At 40.8% G+C, this 18,159-nt stretch overlaps 1 protein-coding gene across 3 annotated transcripts; it reads right to left on the bottom strand.

Annotated features, from left to right (window-relative positions):
* Window positions 1–2,424: 2,424 nt before the first annotated feature.
* prss23 (serine protease 23) lies at window positions 2,425–8,357 on the bottom strand. Of its 3 annotated transcripts, XM_081698673.1 has the most exons (3): window positions 8,218–8,357; window positions 7,839–7,977; window positions 2,425–4,554 (listed from the first exon to the last, which is right to left on the bottom strand). In XM_081698673.1, the coding sequence occupies exon 3, from the start codon at window positions 4,534–4,536 to the stop codon at window positions 3,382–3,384; it is 1,155 nt and encodes a 384-aa protein (XP_081554799.1). In that variant the 5' UTR covers window positions 4,537–4,554; window positions 7,839–7,977; window positions 8,218–8,357; the 3' UTR covers window positions 2,425–3,381. The 3 variants fall into 3 exon arrangements, with proteins under 3 accessions (XP_081554799.1, XP_035388351.1, XP_081554800.1); XM_035532458.2 differs by lacking the exons at window positions 7,839–7,977; window positions 8,218–8,357 and adding an exon at window positions 5,710–6,040; XM_081698674.1 differs by lacking the exons at window positions 7,839–7,977; window positions 8,218–8,357 and adding an exon at window positions 5,960–6,031.
* Window positions 8,358–18,159: the final 9,802 nt, after the last annotated feature.

Raw genomic sequence — 18,159 nt, 5'->3', positions numbered from 1 at the left:
TGGAGATTTTGGAGGCCAAATCAATGCCTAATCATGTTCTTCAAATTATTCCTGAACAATGTTTGCAGTGTGGCAGGGTGCATTTTCCTGTTGAAAGAGGCCACTGCCATGTGTACTTTATCTGCATCAATGTTTAGGTAGATGGTACTTGTCAAAGTAACACCCACATGAATGCCACGATCCAGTTTACCCTTGCCCAGAGCCACACACTGCCTCCGCTGGCTTGCCCTGTTCCCGTAGTGCCCCCTGGTGCCATCTCTTCCCTGGGTAAGTGATGCACATGTATCCAGTTGTCCACATGATGTTAAAGAAAACATGGTTGAATGGAGCAGGCCAAGTTCTTCCATTGCTCCATGGTCAAGATCTTTTCCCCCTGTCACACCCCCCTCTTTGGAGGACAACTTTGTTTTTATTCTAATATCATATTAGGTAATAAGTGACACATGGGTGTGTATGTGGAAATGCTTATTTTTGTGTTGTCACACAGTAGGAAAAACAAGAGGGGTAGTGGAATGCTGGGAAATGAAGTCTATGATGGAGTGCCAAAATTCTTGTATGTATGGGTATATCCATAGAGTGATATGTGATCTGTGTTGCTTTATATGGAATAACTGGAGAGAAGTATTGTTTTTTGTTGTAAAAGTGGTATAACCTCTTTGGGCCCAGACGTCAATGCTAGGAGAGATCATACAATCTTGATTTGTCAGTTTATTGATTTATGTTATGATTTCAATTAATGAATTAGGATCATAATATTTATTTTAGACTTCAGTACAGATGTGAGTTGTAGATGATGTAAACATTTATCCCTTTGGATACTGAAGTTTCAGTCCAGATCATTAAAATAAATAATGGTGCCATACTTGAAAATAAGATGATGTGTGATCCCTTTCTGTTTCCAAACAGTGAAATTTACTGGTGAGCAATGATTAGTGGATCATTTTCCACCAAGCCATCAGTTGTGGGTATGGCTATTTTGTGGAAACATGAGGTAATTTATTGTGTGATTGATAATTGGGGGGTCTGATGATAAGGTTTCTTGTTCTATTTCCAACCATGAGTAATATTCTTGTTTGGAGTGTGTCCAGATAGGAGCATGTTATTGTTGGCTTGCTAGAGAGTACATATGAAAGTTGTGTGCTTCAAGTCCTTCTAGTTCTTTAGGGTTTTTTTAAATGTAGGGAGTTTGAATCTTATTTTAAAAAAATTATATAATTTTGTTAGCGCAGAATCAATTGACTTAGTAACTGATTAGTTAGGATCATGGCGAATAATTGATTTTTGGAAGGATTCAGTTGCCATTTTGTTAAGCAGTGAAATAAATTCTTCCACTGATCTAGGTCTTCTATTGTTTTCAGTAATGGTTTGAGATTAGCTCTGACAGTTTGGAAGACATGGCAATGCCTACGTCTTTAGTGTCATCAATAGGGAAAGCAAGTTAAAGGTTTTGGGGTATAACATTATCCCGAAACCTTCCTTGTTAATAGGGAGAATGGTGACTTATTTCAGATGACTGAATAACTAGACAATTTGGAAAATTTCTTTGAGTGTTAATCTGTACTGTAACGTTAGAGATCTGGATGGATGCTCTCGGTAATACATCATACGCATAGAGGCTGACTTCCAAACTTTGAACCTCAAATAAATGCTAATTCGAGTTTTTCCAGTTATCCTTTTTTTCTGCTGTGCAACACCTGCAATCACATAACAGCCCGAACATATTTAACAACTTTTTCATCGACCGTAACCTAAAACATGGCCTTGATTGTAATATAACGTTAGCATACTCCACCAAGCAATATTACCTTATTTGATGGTATACTGCTAAAACAGAAACCACGTAAAGAAAATAAAAGTATCCACAAATCTGTTGCTTAAATAATACAATTCTTACACCAAAAGATTTAACCGAGTCTGCACAGTTGCATCAGCATGCGCCGCCTCCATCTGTCTGATATGCCACGGGCATGTTATCGGCTCGTGATTTACTAGACTGAGTTAGTGCAAACAGCCACTCTGTGGTTAATGCTATTTTCACTTAGTACAAGTAGACGCTTCGATTTTTTAACCTCTCAGAACATTAAAATGGAAGTTTAGCGCTTTGTATAACTTTCAATGTTGTGGCGCAAACACAAAATAAATGTTTTTTGGGTTTTTTTTGCTTTTGTTTTTGTTTTGTTTTTTGTAGTGACGCCTGGTCTTTGACTGGAGAAACTGCATCCGCATTAGTCCTCTCAGCCACATGGGGGCGCAATAGGTCCATGGAACATAGCCTTTTGGGGGGGGGGGGTCTTTGGGGAGACGTTTTTCTAGGATAAACTGTATCTTAATTAGGAAATTTTTCTAGGATAAACTGTATCTTAATTAGGAAATCTTTGTATGGAAAAAAGAAGTGTAATTAGAAAATGAAGCAAACATAATATACATATTTTATTTGTTTATTAAAATAGAAGCATTTTCCAAAAAAATAGAAATATATTTCAACATCAGTTTAGCCCTCATTACTTGCACTTGGTATCCAATATAGCTAGTCATGATTACTAAGAAACATGGTATCTTTATGGCATATATTATCTTAATAAAGTTTTGTAATTTTGCTAGCCCTGTAATATCTCTTTAGGAATTACTATGGCAAATCATTGTGAGGGTTATGCTAGATATTTAGGACTCTATACCCTGAAATTAACCATATAATATCAAACAAAACACAGAGTTAACTATTTTCCTCCTTTTATAACACAACTCAGCACTACTAGGTTATTCTGTTATTGCGATAAGAAATAAAACATCAACAACAACAACAACAAAAGAACAGTGACAGTGAGTTCACCCACAGAAACAAATTAGCTCTTTAACCAAAATGTTTGGGGTTTTTTTATAAGAAACTTTAATGCATGTGACAATGACTATTGTTCAAAGCAATTGTAAGCATCAGTCTGAAAATGAATTCCATTCCAGGAGTCGTCGGAAAGGAAAATGCAATAAAATCCTAACAATAAAAAACAAAGCAACTGGTATTTTCTGTTCTATATGTGTATTGATATGACATAAAATATGTGTACTAAGCTGCCCCTCATCACACTATTACAGGTCTCAGCAGTATTAAGTAACTTTCAACTAAAATGGTAAATGTTGCAACATTTTAAAATGGAGAGAGGAAAAAGTGTTTTTTTTTTTAAATCATTTAAATAAATGTCCAATTTAAAGACACAGGTGGTTTCAGATCCAATTTGGATTAAATAAAAAATTAACAATCAATTCCAGAATCCTGTGGTAGCCTTTTGCCAAGGACATGATCTGAATGTAGTTGCCTTGCTTGTGAAAGGATTCACCATAAAGTGCATGTCCATGGATCATTTGTCCTTCCTCTCATTCTTCATGTCAGTCCTGGTTGCAGTCTGCTTTGTTGCCATGCACCCAATAGCAGATCTGAGCAAACTTGAGTGGCGTAAAGCGTACAGCCACATTGTAATCACGGTTCTCGCCATCGATTTCCAGCCACTGGTGTCCCGAGAAGATTCCTATCACTTTGCGTTCCCAGCGTTCCAACGTGTCGTCCCACACGCGGCCATAGACGCCGGAGCCACTGGCGCCTGGGCGTGCGTCGCAGTGCTGGTAGATCAAGTCGTTGGACTCGTCCTCCACGGGGCAGAAGCGGTAGACGAGCTCTCCTGGCCGATCGCTGTCAAAGCCGGAGAAGTGGACACGTTTTCCAGGCAGATCATCGGCGTGAGGGGCCACGGCCAGCTGCATGAAGGGCCGGCGATGGGGCCAGCGCAACTCCAGGAGAGCATAGTCGTAGTCCATGCTGACCTCCTGGGGTCCCTGGATCCAACCTTTGGGCACCCGCGTGCGCCTGACTTTCACCCAGCGCACAACGGGCTTCTTTAGAGGAGCCTGGCCTGGTTTAGTGCTATTTGCTGAGGGCGGGACGAGGAAACCCACTCTGAGTTTGCGCGCACCTTTCACGTAATCATTCCCATCATGGACACAGTGGGCAGCAGTCAGCACATGCTGCTGGGACACCAGAACCCCAGTGCATCCTGTTGAGATGCGCACAGCAGTGGAGAAGGGGTAGTCCAGCAGGAAGTTGTCCCCACGGATGTTAAAGCGTCCATCTGCCCCATAGATCTGCCTCCTTGTTCTCTTGTGAGGGATGGATGGGACTTTGTGGAAAGGTGCATGAGCATCGTCATCATCATCACCGTTATCGTAGACATCAACGGTGGTCAGTGTACGCGAACCGTCTGCATACAGCGTCTCGAAAGCTAGCTGCTCAGTTAGGCGTTCCTTGTTGACATCCTCTCCCTTGTGGTAGCAGCTGGCGTTGCAGTGGCTTGTGATATCCAGTTGGGTCGTTGCACTGAACTGGGAGCGGGAGAGGGGCAAGGCAATGTGAGGCACTAAGGAAGGTGCGTGTGGATGCTGGGACTGATGTGAACCCGCGCTCACTGACAGAGAGCTCGACTGGAGGAGTAGAAAGTGAAGACACATGAGGCATGAATAGGCCCAGCACAATCGCCAACTGTGTATCATGGCTGAGGCTTGAGCAACCTGAAATTAGAATGGCACACATCATTTAGCACGTACAACAGTTTAATATGTTTAATAGGAAAGTAATTTGCAAACTTTGTTTTATTTGGAATATTTACTGACCGATGCCACAGCAGTATCAGGCTCTGATTTGACATTTTGTCACAGTGTCCCAATTTAAACATGTGGTGTATTAAAGCTCTTGAAGCATAGGCCAGAAAACTGAATGATAACTCTTTATATTATTATTCTTACTTGGTGATTCATAATAGTTTTCTTATCTACACCACTATAGTGTTAATATGAAAATTTATGTCACAGTCCAGGTTGTTTTCTTACTTCATATTAGTTTGATTGAATTAATTATATCTTGCATATTTTGTTTAAAAGATGTGCTTTTATTTAGAAATAGTAGTCTTTTCTAGAATGCTTAATGTGTCCTGCACATTATAGCCACATGGAAAATGCAATGAAGATGATAGGTCTCCTTCTGCAAATTGTATAAATGTGCAGTCAAAATATTCTACATTGCTTTAAAATAATAATAATAATAATAATAATAATAATAAATTATTTGACTAATTCATCAGTGCTAACAAACCTTATATCAATTATCATTTTGGAGCACGTAGCTTGTCAATCCACGGAATCATATGAATTCATTTTTGTTTTATTAGGAACGTCGTAATTCATTCACACTAATAGCAGCACTGACATTCCACAAACATGTCCTGGGCCCATATTTGACCCCATTGTGGCGCTTCCCTAAAGTTCCCTGCGAACAACCTGTTCCCCAGAACGACGACTGAACACCCCCAGCTGGTCTTTTGTCATCTCACACATCGTGAATGCATGTCTAACTATCCTTGCCCACCCTTAGTGGTGGTGTTAAATTCAAAGAAAACATGCAGTGTTTACCTACTTTTACTTGTGCTGAGGTAACACAAAACTAAGTGCCATGTGCAAACGCATACCATTTCTACACTCTCCAGATATTTCTTGTTTATTAATTTAGATGTATTACATACTACATGCAATATGATCATAGATTAATACATGGATAGACGTAAAATACACGCTCAGTCGGTCATGTTAGTTTTACGATACCTTTTATCAAACGATATTGTGTCGTAAAACATTTAAAAAGGGTTTGACTGAAAAAAAAAAATACTCAACCTTGAAATGGGTCATTAAACAAATTGTGCCGCTTTAAATCCAAATCACGTTTTTCTCTTCAAGTGCACTGGGTATCCCAGATCCCAAGTTTCCTTCCATTTCGTCCCTGTGGTCGTCCCTAATGCTGTATGACAGGTTTCCCGCTATCACACAGACCGTTTGCTGGGGGTTTTCAGGTGGACTGGAATTTCACCACTTGAGAGAGAGAAAAAAAATCTTTACGATGTCATTAATCTGCGCGTATCCGTACCGGTTTATATCCAGCTAACCCGTCCCCTGAGAGGCAGGGCAGCAGTCCGCCTCCTGCTGAAGTATCTTCAACCGAATAACCGAAGCAGAATATGATGGTGCGTTTCGCCTTACCTTCCTGGTCCTAGCGCCGTTGCGCTGTATGAGTCTTACGTCAAGAAGCATTGGGTTTAGGTTCACTAGCTGATTAAATTCTCGATTAAATATTTTTTTTTAGTTGTTGGTTTGTTTTTTTTAATCGGTCATTATTTATTATTCGTTCAAAGTATCTCGTGAAGACAGCATACAGTAAGCGTAATCGTTATCTGAGGTGATATATTCAGCAACTGATACGAAAGTTGCAAGAAAGGAAAGCAGTGCTCGAGACTACGACATTCTTCTTTAGTTAAATCCTACAGTAAGATTATGCGGCTGATTTCCACAGAAAACAAAACTTTGAATATGGCACAATAATATGACTTACTAAGAGGTTGAACAAAATGCATCTTTCACTGGTTACTCACACTACCTGAACTGCTCTTTTGGAAGAGCGCATTTCAGAAATATCTACGCGTATATTTGCCATTACGTCCTGAACTGCACACCGATGTTGAATTTAACCTTGTGACCTCCACATGCTCTTACGTGTTTAACAAGGCTAGTTAAGAGAAAAATGCAAACCTTTCTCTGTCTCTAATCATATTGTCTGTTGTAGACAGGTTTCTGTCTCGTATCGACTATAGAAATTCAGTGTCTTACTGTCAAGTTCTGTTCAAAGTCATTTTCTGAGGAATTTGCTCCAAACCTTTCCAAACATAAGGTGTCTATTATACAGCAGGAATATTTTATGGATTTTTAATCCACTGTTGCTGTAAAAAAAACCCAATAAAGAACAAAGCAAATGAGGTTTTTATGCCAGAATTGAAGTATCAACGATCAAGCAAATTGGTGAACATTCAAACATCCTATTTTTGCTCAGACAGTTTAACAGAGTAGATGAAAAATCTGGGTAGCATATGCCTACATTTCACATCTAGCTCAACTAAAGCCAGAACTCTAGCTAATTTACTGAGAAGGCTGTGAATTCACTCTACAGGATACTTTAGCATAATAAGTAAGCACTGAAATCTTGAAAGTATGCGGGGAAGTGCGTGCAAATGTGTAATAGTGTAACACAACATGGTGCAGTGATAATATCATTTACCTGCCTGTGGGTCACTGTGGGTGAGCAAGATTCTCTTGGTTTGTATTGGCACAGATTGCCATTCATTCATTCTCCTCCTCCCCCTCTCTCTCTCTCTCTCTCTCTCTCTCTCTCTATGTCTCTGTCTCTATGATCTCTCTGTGTCTCTCACTCTGATTTCCTTCTCTCTCTCTCTCTCTCTCTCTCTCTCTCTCTCTCTCTCTATGTTCTCTCTCTCTCTCTCTCTCTCTCTCTCTCTCTCTCTCTCTCTCTCTCTCTCTATGTCTCTGTCTCTATGATCTCTCTGTGTCTCTCACTCTGATTTCCTTCTCTCTTTCTCTCTCTCAGATATTTCCAGACACACTTCTTGTCTAACAATTCTATCTCACTCTATCTTTTTCTTCTGCTTTTCAGTTCGAGTTATTCTAACCCACCGATATTCACTATATGCTCTTTCCCGAGTTTGTGATCAGGGACCACCTGGGTGCACTCAACGTGGCCCCCACCACTCTTTCAAACGCCAAGAATCCGCCACGTTGGACAGTCCCCAGCTTGGTGTACAGTGGGGCTGTTGTTCTTGACCTGTCCTAGCTTCATGTCTCACATGGAGTGAGTGAGAGAGAGAGAGTGAGTGTGCGCACGTGTGTGTGCGCGGGGGGGCTGGGGGGGGGGCTTGGGGGGGGGGGGGGATGGCGCATGTGGCGTGTGGGAAACTCACTGTGAGGAGGGGGCTTTGTGAGCGAGTCCTGTTTTCTCCTGTTAAAGCCACCCTTTTATCACCTCCAGTTCCAGACGTGAGCCTTGGGAGACTCTGGCCTTTCTCTCTGTCCTCCTGGCACTGATGGCGTTCTCCCTCTCTTAATTCAGGCAAACAGAAGAGACCTTTCAGAGAGGGCCAATGGAGAGCGGAGCTGCTCATAACAGATGAGACTGCCTTTACAAATCACTTTGCACCTCAGAAAATTGAAACTGTCTTTGTTACACCAAAAGCAGATAACTGAATATTTTCTTTCAGAAAATATGCATGCACACAATTTTAAACATACTCTTATAAACTGTTGCAACATGGTAGATCTATTTAGTAGGAACTGATTTACCTGTTGGCAATATCTCCTCCAGGATGTATGTATGAGTTAGCCCCTAGTATGCGTTAGCAAGCATACCTCAAATCGCCATGGAAATGCTCCAGTCACCAAGCACAAGTCAGAGCCTGTAAGCGGGAGCTCAGAAACATCCCCCACTCAGTATGCACTGTTACAGGTGGCCCAGAGCTCACGGATTATATGCATATAGGACAGAAGTTTTTGCCTTGCACACAGTAAGGTGAGAAGGATAATGGCCTCTTTTCTATACCACTGCCTCATCCAGAAAGCTCCAGAGATTTATGGATTCATGTCTATTCACGGCAGGGACATCAAAAAGCAACATCAATAACGTGTAGAGAATATTCTATCTGCTGCTCTCACAGCCAAACCCTCTTTCATATGATACCCTTTTTGTGTCAGCATCTCTCCTGGGCCGAGACATCACTGCCTTGGGCCAGAATATTCGCCTGATGTGGAGGGCTGCTCTGTATGGCTCTCGACGCAAAGTGGGTTTATTAAGGGGATCAGAGGGCTCCTTCAGTACTCTTTAATCTGTCGACTGGCCTTAGATTCAAGCGAGTGCCTTGGACATGCAACAGTAGAAGAAGTCTTTCATAACAATACCCACTGTGCTTGGCTCTCTACCCTCAATACGCTGTCACTCAGAATTTAACATGGCCTGTGGAATGCCTGGCTTCCAGTTACGGTGGGAGACCTGAGCCGTGAACCCAAACAATGTCCCCTTTCTGCACCCATCCATCTTATGCCTGCTTTTATCGTCCTTTTAATTTTTATTAGTCCTTTCTGCGGTTCACACTAACGTGTCCCTTGTCCCTCTGTAAGGCCTGTACTCGGTCTCTCCTTACCTCCTACTGCTCTCATTTTAGAGATGTCTTACCGACCCCCATAGCCATCCGACTTGAATTCTGATGCCTATTTTGTCTTTCTCCCTCTCTCTCCCATTCTCCAGGTTTGTTCTTTATCTCTCTTCACCATGTTACTACATGAGTTCATGCCCAATTTGACAGTTCCCAAAAACAACGGCAAAATCAGAAACATAAAGGCGCTGGATTAAATGTTCTTATTGCCACCTGAATACTGCCTATTACATACTGCCTGGGAGAACATTTTAAATGGATTAAATGGACATGACAGAACTTGTCATGGAGAATTATACTATATCAGATGTTAAATAATTACCACTGTTAACTCTAGCCCTAAAATCATTTCCAAATGTTAAATAAGTTGAGTCGGAAATGATGATGCCAAAATCTGATAGTTCATAAGGACAACAATGGCATAGCCACACAGCTGACACTGTGGAAATGAAACATAATTATTCTGTTGGAAACACATTTTTCTTGCAATGAGATGTGGGGCCAAGTAAAAGAGACTCTTGGTTTTGGGAATCTGTTGGCTACAACTGAATACTGAACAGAACATGCAGGGCTATATAAATGCTCATTTTACAGTACAGTAGCGTTAGGGTAGAAAATGCTTTGCCACTGGGTGACTCAGTGGGTGACTCAGTGGGTGACTCAGTGGGTGACTCAGTGGGTGACTCAGTGGGTGACTCAGTGGGTGACTCTACTGCCCAGGCACCAAAGGATGACATCAACAAGCATTTACCAGGGAAAAAGAGATCCCTGAACAAAATTTAAGACCATGAAGTCATTGACATGAAACTTTTCCCTCTCTGCCTAATACGCAGACGTTTAACAGAAATCTAAGACCATCTTCCAATGTTTGTTTACCCACTCTTTTAGTTTGTAAAAAAGCTTCTGTGCATGTGCCAACATAAAAAAAAAAAAAAAAAAAAAAAAAGTTGACATAGCTCTGTCCATTTTGAATGTCGTAAAGTTTTAATATCCTCCATCCCCAAAACAAATCAAGCAATAAAATACCAACAAATGATTTGACAATTGTTTGAACATATTCTCGTAAACTGGTCGTTGTCTCAAAGCACAGAATAGTGGTCAGATTATGAATTGTGCTGCTTATAAACTTATGACTTATCTCGGGACAGAGGTGATGCAGAGATTCAGGACTGTGCCACAGATGTCACTGTAGAACCTCACAGGCTCTAAATGTGCCAGTTCACACCCTTAGCCACTCAGGGTAATGGAAGTCTTTGAAAAGCCCTGGAAAGGATAGCGTCCTCTTAGGCTCTATTTTTATAGGGCCTGGTGTCTTAACCACACTCTAATGAAACCATCTAAACAAATTACTTGCTCCTCTAGCCAATTTTCTTTATGTGAAAAGTCATTGTTTATATAGGACAGAGGATAATTTCTATAGTATATTTTACTTTCCCCTGAATTATTATGGTAAATTTGTTACAGTGCATAAGGAAAAGAGCTTTCCCAGCATCTGAACAAGCAGAAATCAGTGAGATTATACTACTGTAATCAGTGGCTCTGCTAGGGGATTCTGCAGTGCTTGGCCCAGAGACTAGAGGAGAGAGACCCCAACCCTGCTGTCATTTGTGCAGGTGGAGGATTTTTAGCCAAGCAGAACCACAAGTGTTGCAGCATAACAAAATCTCCTTCAGCTAACACTGCACTTCCCAACAAAGGCCCCAAACAAACATGTGAGCATTGTACTACAGACAGCCATTAAACTATTGATCCATTCTGTGTGAGGCAGTGTTTTGTCTGTCAAAATCGGCAGGTAACATTTGGGTGATGTGTAATGTTAAAACATACCGAAAAAGTTCTCCATGAGTAAACTGCTGCCAGAATAATCTGCTTCATAACTGCTGCCTTCTTCCACTGAGTGCATGTTTACTTCAGATATGGAGAGGCTGGATAATAGATCTTCAAACCTGGACATAGAAATCTTGAAAACTAATGAGACATTGAAAAGTCATCAGTTGGATCATTGCTCAAACAGTCCATCCCCGGGCCATGTGGGAATGGTGTGGCAGGCCTTGCTATGTAGTGCAGCCCCTTTATCTGGATAAGACAGAAAAAAAACAAGGAGAAACGTTACAAAAGTAGCAGAGAGAGAATGCTGCAAGGCTCTCTGTAAACAGTCCAAAATATTTACGGCAGACCTCTAGATGAACCACAGTCCCCCAGCACAGCTCTCTCCGAGTGTGGGCAGGTGAATTTTCCCAGGCCTGGCGTCAGACTCATACAACTCAAATGACTCTCCTGCAACGTTTGAAAAAGCACTACAACCAATGTGCTGGCTCTTTTCACCAAGAGAACAGCAATTGTAAATAGTTCCTTATGTCACCTCATATTATTAGATGATCACACTGGAGTCAATTTCCAATTGCAGTACAGAAGTAAAATTATACAGCCCCATTTACTTATCTTACATCTACGGATTTAACTTACTCACAAGGTTTATATTAGGAGTACTTTTTCTGAGGCAGACTGGACTATGGTGGAGTGGAGAGTCAAAGAACAACAGCATTTATGATGCAAATAAAAGTTGAGACCACAAATACCTTAAGTGAAAACACAACATTACATTTAAAAAAAACCCACTGCCCTTGTGGAAACTACCAGATGTTTAAATCACTGAAACATTAAGTGACATCACATTGGCATTAAGCCAAGGCACAACACCATCAACCAAAATGACATTTTCAAAAATGCAGCATTGGAGGTCACTCACAATGCTCCTGCTCCTCAGTTATTGTAAGTTTCAAAAGCTTAGGCTGTTAAACATAAAAATATAAAAACATGAGCAAAACAAGTTTGAGAAAAACCAGAAGAGACAGAAAGAATCTGGCATCTTGACCTCTAAGTCCAGTGGCATTTTTAAAGAAGGTTAAGCTTTCTCTCCATTTATAGCAAGAGGGGATTCTACCAAATCCATAATCAAATCTTTAGACACCCATAGTGCCCTAGACTGTGAGCAACCTCGTATGTAGCATTTTTAATATAGTTTTTCATTTTGGTTGATGCTGTAGTGTGTTGTGGCTTAGTGCTTAGTGATGTCACTTAATGTTTCAGTGAGCTTCTGACTTTGCACAAATACAGCATTTTTAAAAATTGTTCTTATAATGTTGTTGTGCTTTGTATTTGTTCTTATTGTATTTGCTAATTCGTAATGCAGTGTTCTCAACTTTCATTTGCTTTGTAAATTCTGACAGAAAGACAGAAAAGACAGAAAAACTAGACAGAAAACAAATCCGAATCAAGAGCTGACTAACAGATAAGGATGCTGTGTTTATCCCTAAACTATTCAAATCTCATTTTTGCCTAAACATACGGGTTGTTTCCAAAACATACTATGGCTGTGGAACATTGACATTTTTAATTCAGTTAATAAACAAACAAGACAGAAAAAGCTTGCATTTAGCTACATTTTCCATTGAAACCAGACCCGACCTTTGATCCGATGCAAGGGTTGCCAAATGAATATTCCTGCATATGTGCACGTTCCTTGCCATTACATCTAGTATTAATTAATAGAGATTCATCAGGAGCCAAACAAAGTACAATCTGCAATGTGTGTCTGATAGTAATGAGACATTTCCCATCTGATGCTTTAGAATACAGAAATGAGCCATGGCTGCAGTGTCGTGCCTCTTTTTTAACCAGAGTACAAACAAATCAAAACACATCAGTGGTGCATAAATGTGGACGCACAAGTGAATGTGAATAAACTGGATTGTTTAACAGACTTTGCCGCTCCTGATGCCAAAAACACTTCAGTTCTTTTGCAGTGTGGTCTGCCAGCACTCTGCTTGGACCCTTTTACAGCACTAATTTTTCTGCCAGAGCAGCAAAGCACAAGAGGGTAAAGGGGGCCGAGGAAGGGACAAGACAGTCTTCATGTATTTTGGGGGGGAGAAGGGTGAGTGAAACATAAAAGAAGAAGGAGAACGTGGCTTCTTTTCTGCAGCATTCTTTCCTTCTTCGGGAATTCACTGAGGTTTTTTGGCAGGCGGCTTTTATTACGGTCTTCTTTCCTCCTCACTTGGGAAGGACAAGAGAGTCTGTTTGGTCCCAGAGAAGCCTGGAACAGTAATGCAGAGGAGTGTACCTGAACCCATAGCCTGAAAGCAACCACGACCCACTCAAACTCTTTTAACGCCACAAGCAATTAGACTGAAACAGAGTGCACGCTCATTCTTGCTACTTGTTTAAGAAGGTGAAAAAACACACAAGCTAGCTACATGCTGCAGATGCCATTTTTAAAGGTCTTAACTGCATGCTGGCATTAGTAGTAGCACTACCATCTTTAAATAATGACTGATGGAGTGAGACTTATTGATAGTTATTTGATGAAATAATTTTTTTTATTTACAAGCACTTGCTCTAGTGCTGATTTAAAGCTGTACTGCGAAAAAGCTTTAATGTTCTACTTTGAAACTGAGGTCAGGCAAATCTGCCACATCTGTCAACTGCCTAATTACAGGCGTTATCTAGAGGATGCTGCTACCCAGCATGCACTGCTCCTGCAGGCTGTAATCACCAGGGAGACCAGTCTCAAATCTGAGGCATCGCTAATACATGCCTATACTAGGGCGATATGAGCAAGGTATGAAACATCCAGCGCTGCGCCAAAGAAAACATGGTGGAGGAATCATCACCGCAGTCCCTGACAGCAGGAATCTATTTGGGAGAAGCTTAGAAAAACAGAAAGGCTGCTCTGTAAAAACGAGGAGTTCGATAGAAGGCCTATACTAGCAGTGAGACTCTCTCTATGTATGTTAATAAATCTGCAAAGACCAGTAATACCTTAATGTCATGCACCATTTACCACACTGGGAAAAGAGAATGGTCATTCTGAAATGGCTACATTTGGACTGGTGGATTTGAAGTGGGCTTTAAACATCGGCTAACCAGAACTGGGCCTTGAATCATAAAAGAAGTGAACTGAAAACACATTTACCTGGGCTTTGCTCAGAGGCAACGGCTGTCTTCATAAGGTTTGTAGGTCATATCAATTTGCTTCTATGCCCCTATCATGCCTTTTGTTTTGTTTTGTATCTTTCCTCTCCATACTTATTCTTAATATAAAAGTTCATATTCTCTGCAACCAAATTGTTCCTCTCCCTCCATATTAGTGCCCAAGAAAACAAGCCACAGCACACGTTGTCCTGATTTCAGTATTGGTTGGACAACTAGAAGTGCAGTGGTGTGACTGTTCCCATTCTGGGGATGGAGCAGTCAGTCATTTTCAACTAGTGAATCCAACAAAAAGACACAGATGACCTGGCCTTTGTGCAAGCAACCAGTCAGACGCACTCCTCTCAGTACAGACGCCACAAGATATCAGCAGAATCCAAACAACATTATAGAATTCATGACCTATGGAACTGTTGAACCTGTTACACATTTTATCATTGATCTCGGATAGTGACCAAGGATTGTGGCACACATGTAACTCAGTAATCCTGCCCTTAAAGAGACCTTATGTCCTTATGTATGCATTCTCATACAAGCACGCTGGAGTTGTGAAATGTTCAAAATAAACTAAATGTTGAGAATAAACCCACATATCTTCCCAGGAAGACCTAGTTTTTACATGTGCCTTCCTGTTGACAGTACTTGGTTTCCTTTGTTATGAGGTGCTGTTAGTTATCAACAGGGAAAACAAAAAAACAAAAACAAATACACACAACATAGTCCAGGTCTCACCAGGTTAAGTAACTCATGCCAGATAAACAGTACCACTACCAAACCACACATAAACCAGCTGTGGTGTCTGCAGTTCACCAGTGTGATTACATGATGCAACGATGTGCAACAAAGGTCCTACTTTGTGGTTTTCATCATGTCTCAAGGTCTTATTTGGCCTGGTTGGAGATGGTGTGCAGAATCATAGAACTGTTACACTGGTCTAGAATGAGAAAAATGTGAAAGACTCCCTTAGCATTTGGAAGTGATGGAAAGACTGGGCTGCAGCTGCTCATCCTGTTGTTCAGCCTCTGGCACTACTATCTCATTTCAGCTGAGCTCAAAAATATTCACGTTCACTAGAGACAAGGGTTGCCTAAGGCTTCGTGACCAGCACAGGCTGAAACATGGTGATGAGCATGCCTTACTGCAACTGACTATCAAACATACATGAACAGGATCTGAGAAAAGACTTAGTAGCAGATAAAAATAAAAAATTAAAAAATCAACTTATGACACACAGCGTCAGTTCTTTCGGCACCTTTAAGGTGAATAATGAGGAGGAATAAATCTCATCTGCTGCACTCAGTTATTGAGGACCGCAGCCAGGAGAGCATCATGAGCAGTAAGCCCTGGAGTCCAAGAGTCTGTCCAGATCCACAGACATTTCTTATCCACAGGAGCATAAATGTAAAGCAGCTGCTATTACACAACACTTCCTAAATGTCCCACAATAGCCTGAGGATTAAGATGGTGAGACTGAACACTCCTGACCCCAGGTATCATCCCAGTTAAGGGCAGACCCAAACCCATCATGGCCAAAGGTATTATAGATTTATTTTTGTAGAGCACAACATGGTACTAGTAACATCAACCTTATGGGTTTGATTCCCAAGAAGCACATGTATATGTACTGTCATACTGATAAATAGGTAAGATGGTCTAAAAGTCTCTCTCAAATGCAAGTAAATATCATTGGTAGCGTGCTGGGTAAAGTGTGAGTGTAACATTGTCAAAGCAAACATCTTCAAAAGTGTGGCTTTTCTTCTTTGTTATGGTTAGTGTCCAGAAAGAATGAGGATACAATTGAGACACTTTGATTTTGTATCATGGTACATAACTGTGCAAGACCTTATCTGGACAAAGTATTTGTCCAGTTGCCTTTGAAAACTTTTACAGTACTTAAAGAATGCACAACCATAAAGCCATGCACTTACCAAACAAATTTATTGAGCGTCTCATAATATACAAATTATGAGACACTGAATAGAAAAAAATACAGAGAAGATTTGTGACCACTGACTTACAGCAGGGAGTTTCTTATCTTTGTATGGATATGACAGAACAGAATGGCTTCCTCCATAGACTTATCAGAGGCTACCACCTGGCCAGGAACAGTGATTAACTGTTTAAGGTTACACATAGCTTCAGGGCTGATACTGAAGTGTGAGAATGTTTGATGAATGTGTTTTCATAACTCCAAAGGCGAGGGCAAACCTTATTGTCTTTAAACTACAAAACCAATACCCAAAGGTCACTGCTGCCGTGAAACAAATGCTGGATGCAGGTGAAGGCGAAACATGAAATGGCCTCTCACCTACCTTAATTCAGAGCCTATAAAACTCAAACTTCTAACACATTTTTGGAACAGGGAAAAATTAGACTGTCCTGTCAGCTCAAGTGAGCTCGTTCTTTCATAGCAGACTAGTCTTGACATGTTTTACAGCGACACAGATTTGAAATCTCAGAATTGCCATGGATGTGTGCATGTATTCATTACATTGTACACAAATGATGTTTGATAGATGCCATTCTTTCAGAATGACAAATGTTTCTGCAGTTATATATCATTTTTTGAAACAGAACAGAATTAGTACTCCAAGTATATAAAAACAGGGAACCCCCCAAACATGCACTTAAGCAAACAGGATAGATAGTTTTGAGCTAAACCACACCATTGAAAAAAAATGACATCTATTAGAGGAAACTAGGTGTAGCAATTTCCTTATCAAATATAAAGGTGATGTGGCCCAATAAAGCTTTGGTAGGGAATAATCCGAATGATACCTAACACATACCAAGGGAATGGGTATGATAAAGACTTTGATAATAATGAGAGAGACAGCAGACACTTTTATTAATATCATCTGGTTTCATTCTTCTGAAATCATTGACTTTTTAAGATTTGCCCAAGTGCTTTATGAACCACAGCTGAGTCTAGATTTGAGCCATACTCTCCAAATCTCAGGCAATGTCGGAACTCTGAAACATCATCCTCCTCAGTTTAATGTATGGCATTGCTCTCTTTCTCTCTGACTTTTTACAGGTCTTAAGACACAACACTCAAATAGGTTTTTTTCTCCTGGACCATTGGATGAGCTCTTCCCTCTCTTTATTCCTGCTCCAAACTGCATGCTACCCTTTTAGTTGGGACGGCAGGCTTGCAGCATCCCAGGAGGCCTCAAAGTTGGAGTAAGGTCTGAGGACTCAGCAGCCTCCAAACCATCAGCACACTCTCTACTGAGCAAACTGGCTGCTGTGCCAGGAACTCAGGTCAGGATCTGAGGAAACCTTGACTCTCATGAACAAAAAAGATGGCAAGAATTCTGCTAATTCATTGTTTTTGGAAAAGAAAACTCAAGTAGATACAAGTAGATACTCCTGCTCTGTGGCGCACAGTCTTCCTCCACATACATACACTCCACACTCAGTTTAATCTTAAGATTTCACATTGCACTAAACAACTAAGCAAACAACATAGACAGACTCTTTTGCTTCCCCATCCTGTGAGGAACGAGTTCCCTCCTGTGCCGCACAGATCATCAACACTAGCCAGGATCTGTTGTCCTTTCGCATAGTACAGCAAGTCAGGCAGTTGCATGTGCAGGCAATCGTGCGATACAAGATATCACACTTACAAGAACTACAACTCAAAAAAGGAATCCAGTGGATTGCATTATAAATTGCTCTCATATGCAACATATATCAGCAAGATCCCAACCGAGGCTATCATTAAAAAATGAAAAGAAAAAAAGGTCAAAGTGCCAGCATTTTCAAACATTGGCAGCCCTTGGTTTTGAATGGTCATAAACTCATACAGGTTGCTAATTTAGTATTTTCTATTGGTATGCTAGGGGTCTGGAGAGTAATAGGTAGAGGCGAGACTCATAGAACCAACCAAAAGTGTAAAAAGTGGCTTATAACTCAAAACAGCTCAGGCTTAATTCAGAATGTACCATTCCAAACCACACTTCCATTAATCTGCCAGGCAAACCTAACTAACACATCCACAAAGCCATAATAGCCTTAATAAACCACTCCCAACAGCAACATGGTTATATCAAATTCCTATTTGGATGCATGTATGGAC

The sequence above is a fragment of the Electrophorus electricus genome, chromosome 16 (genome assembly GCF_041902795.1).
Source record: "Electrophorus electricus isolate QZ-2024a chromosome 16, ASM4190279v1, whole genome shotgun sequence".
Classification (NCBI taxonomy): Eukaryota; Metazoa; Chordata; class Actinopteri; order Gymnotiformes; family Gymnotidae; genus Electrophorus; species Electrophorus electricus.
This window is presented reverse-complemented; position numbering and strand designations above follow the sequence as displayed.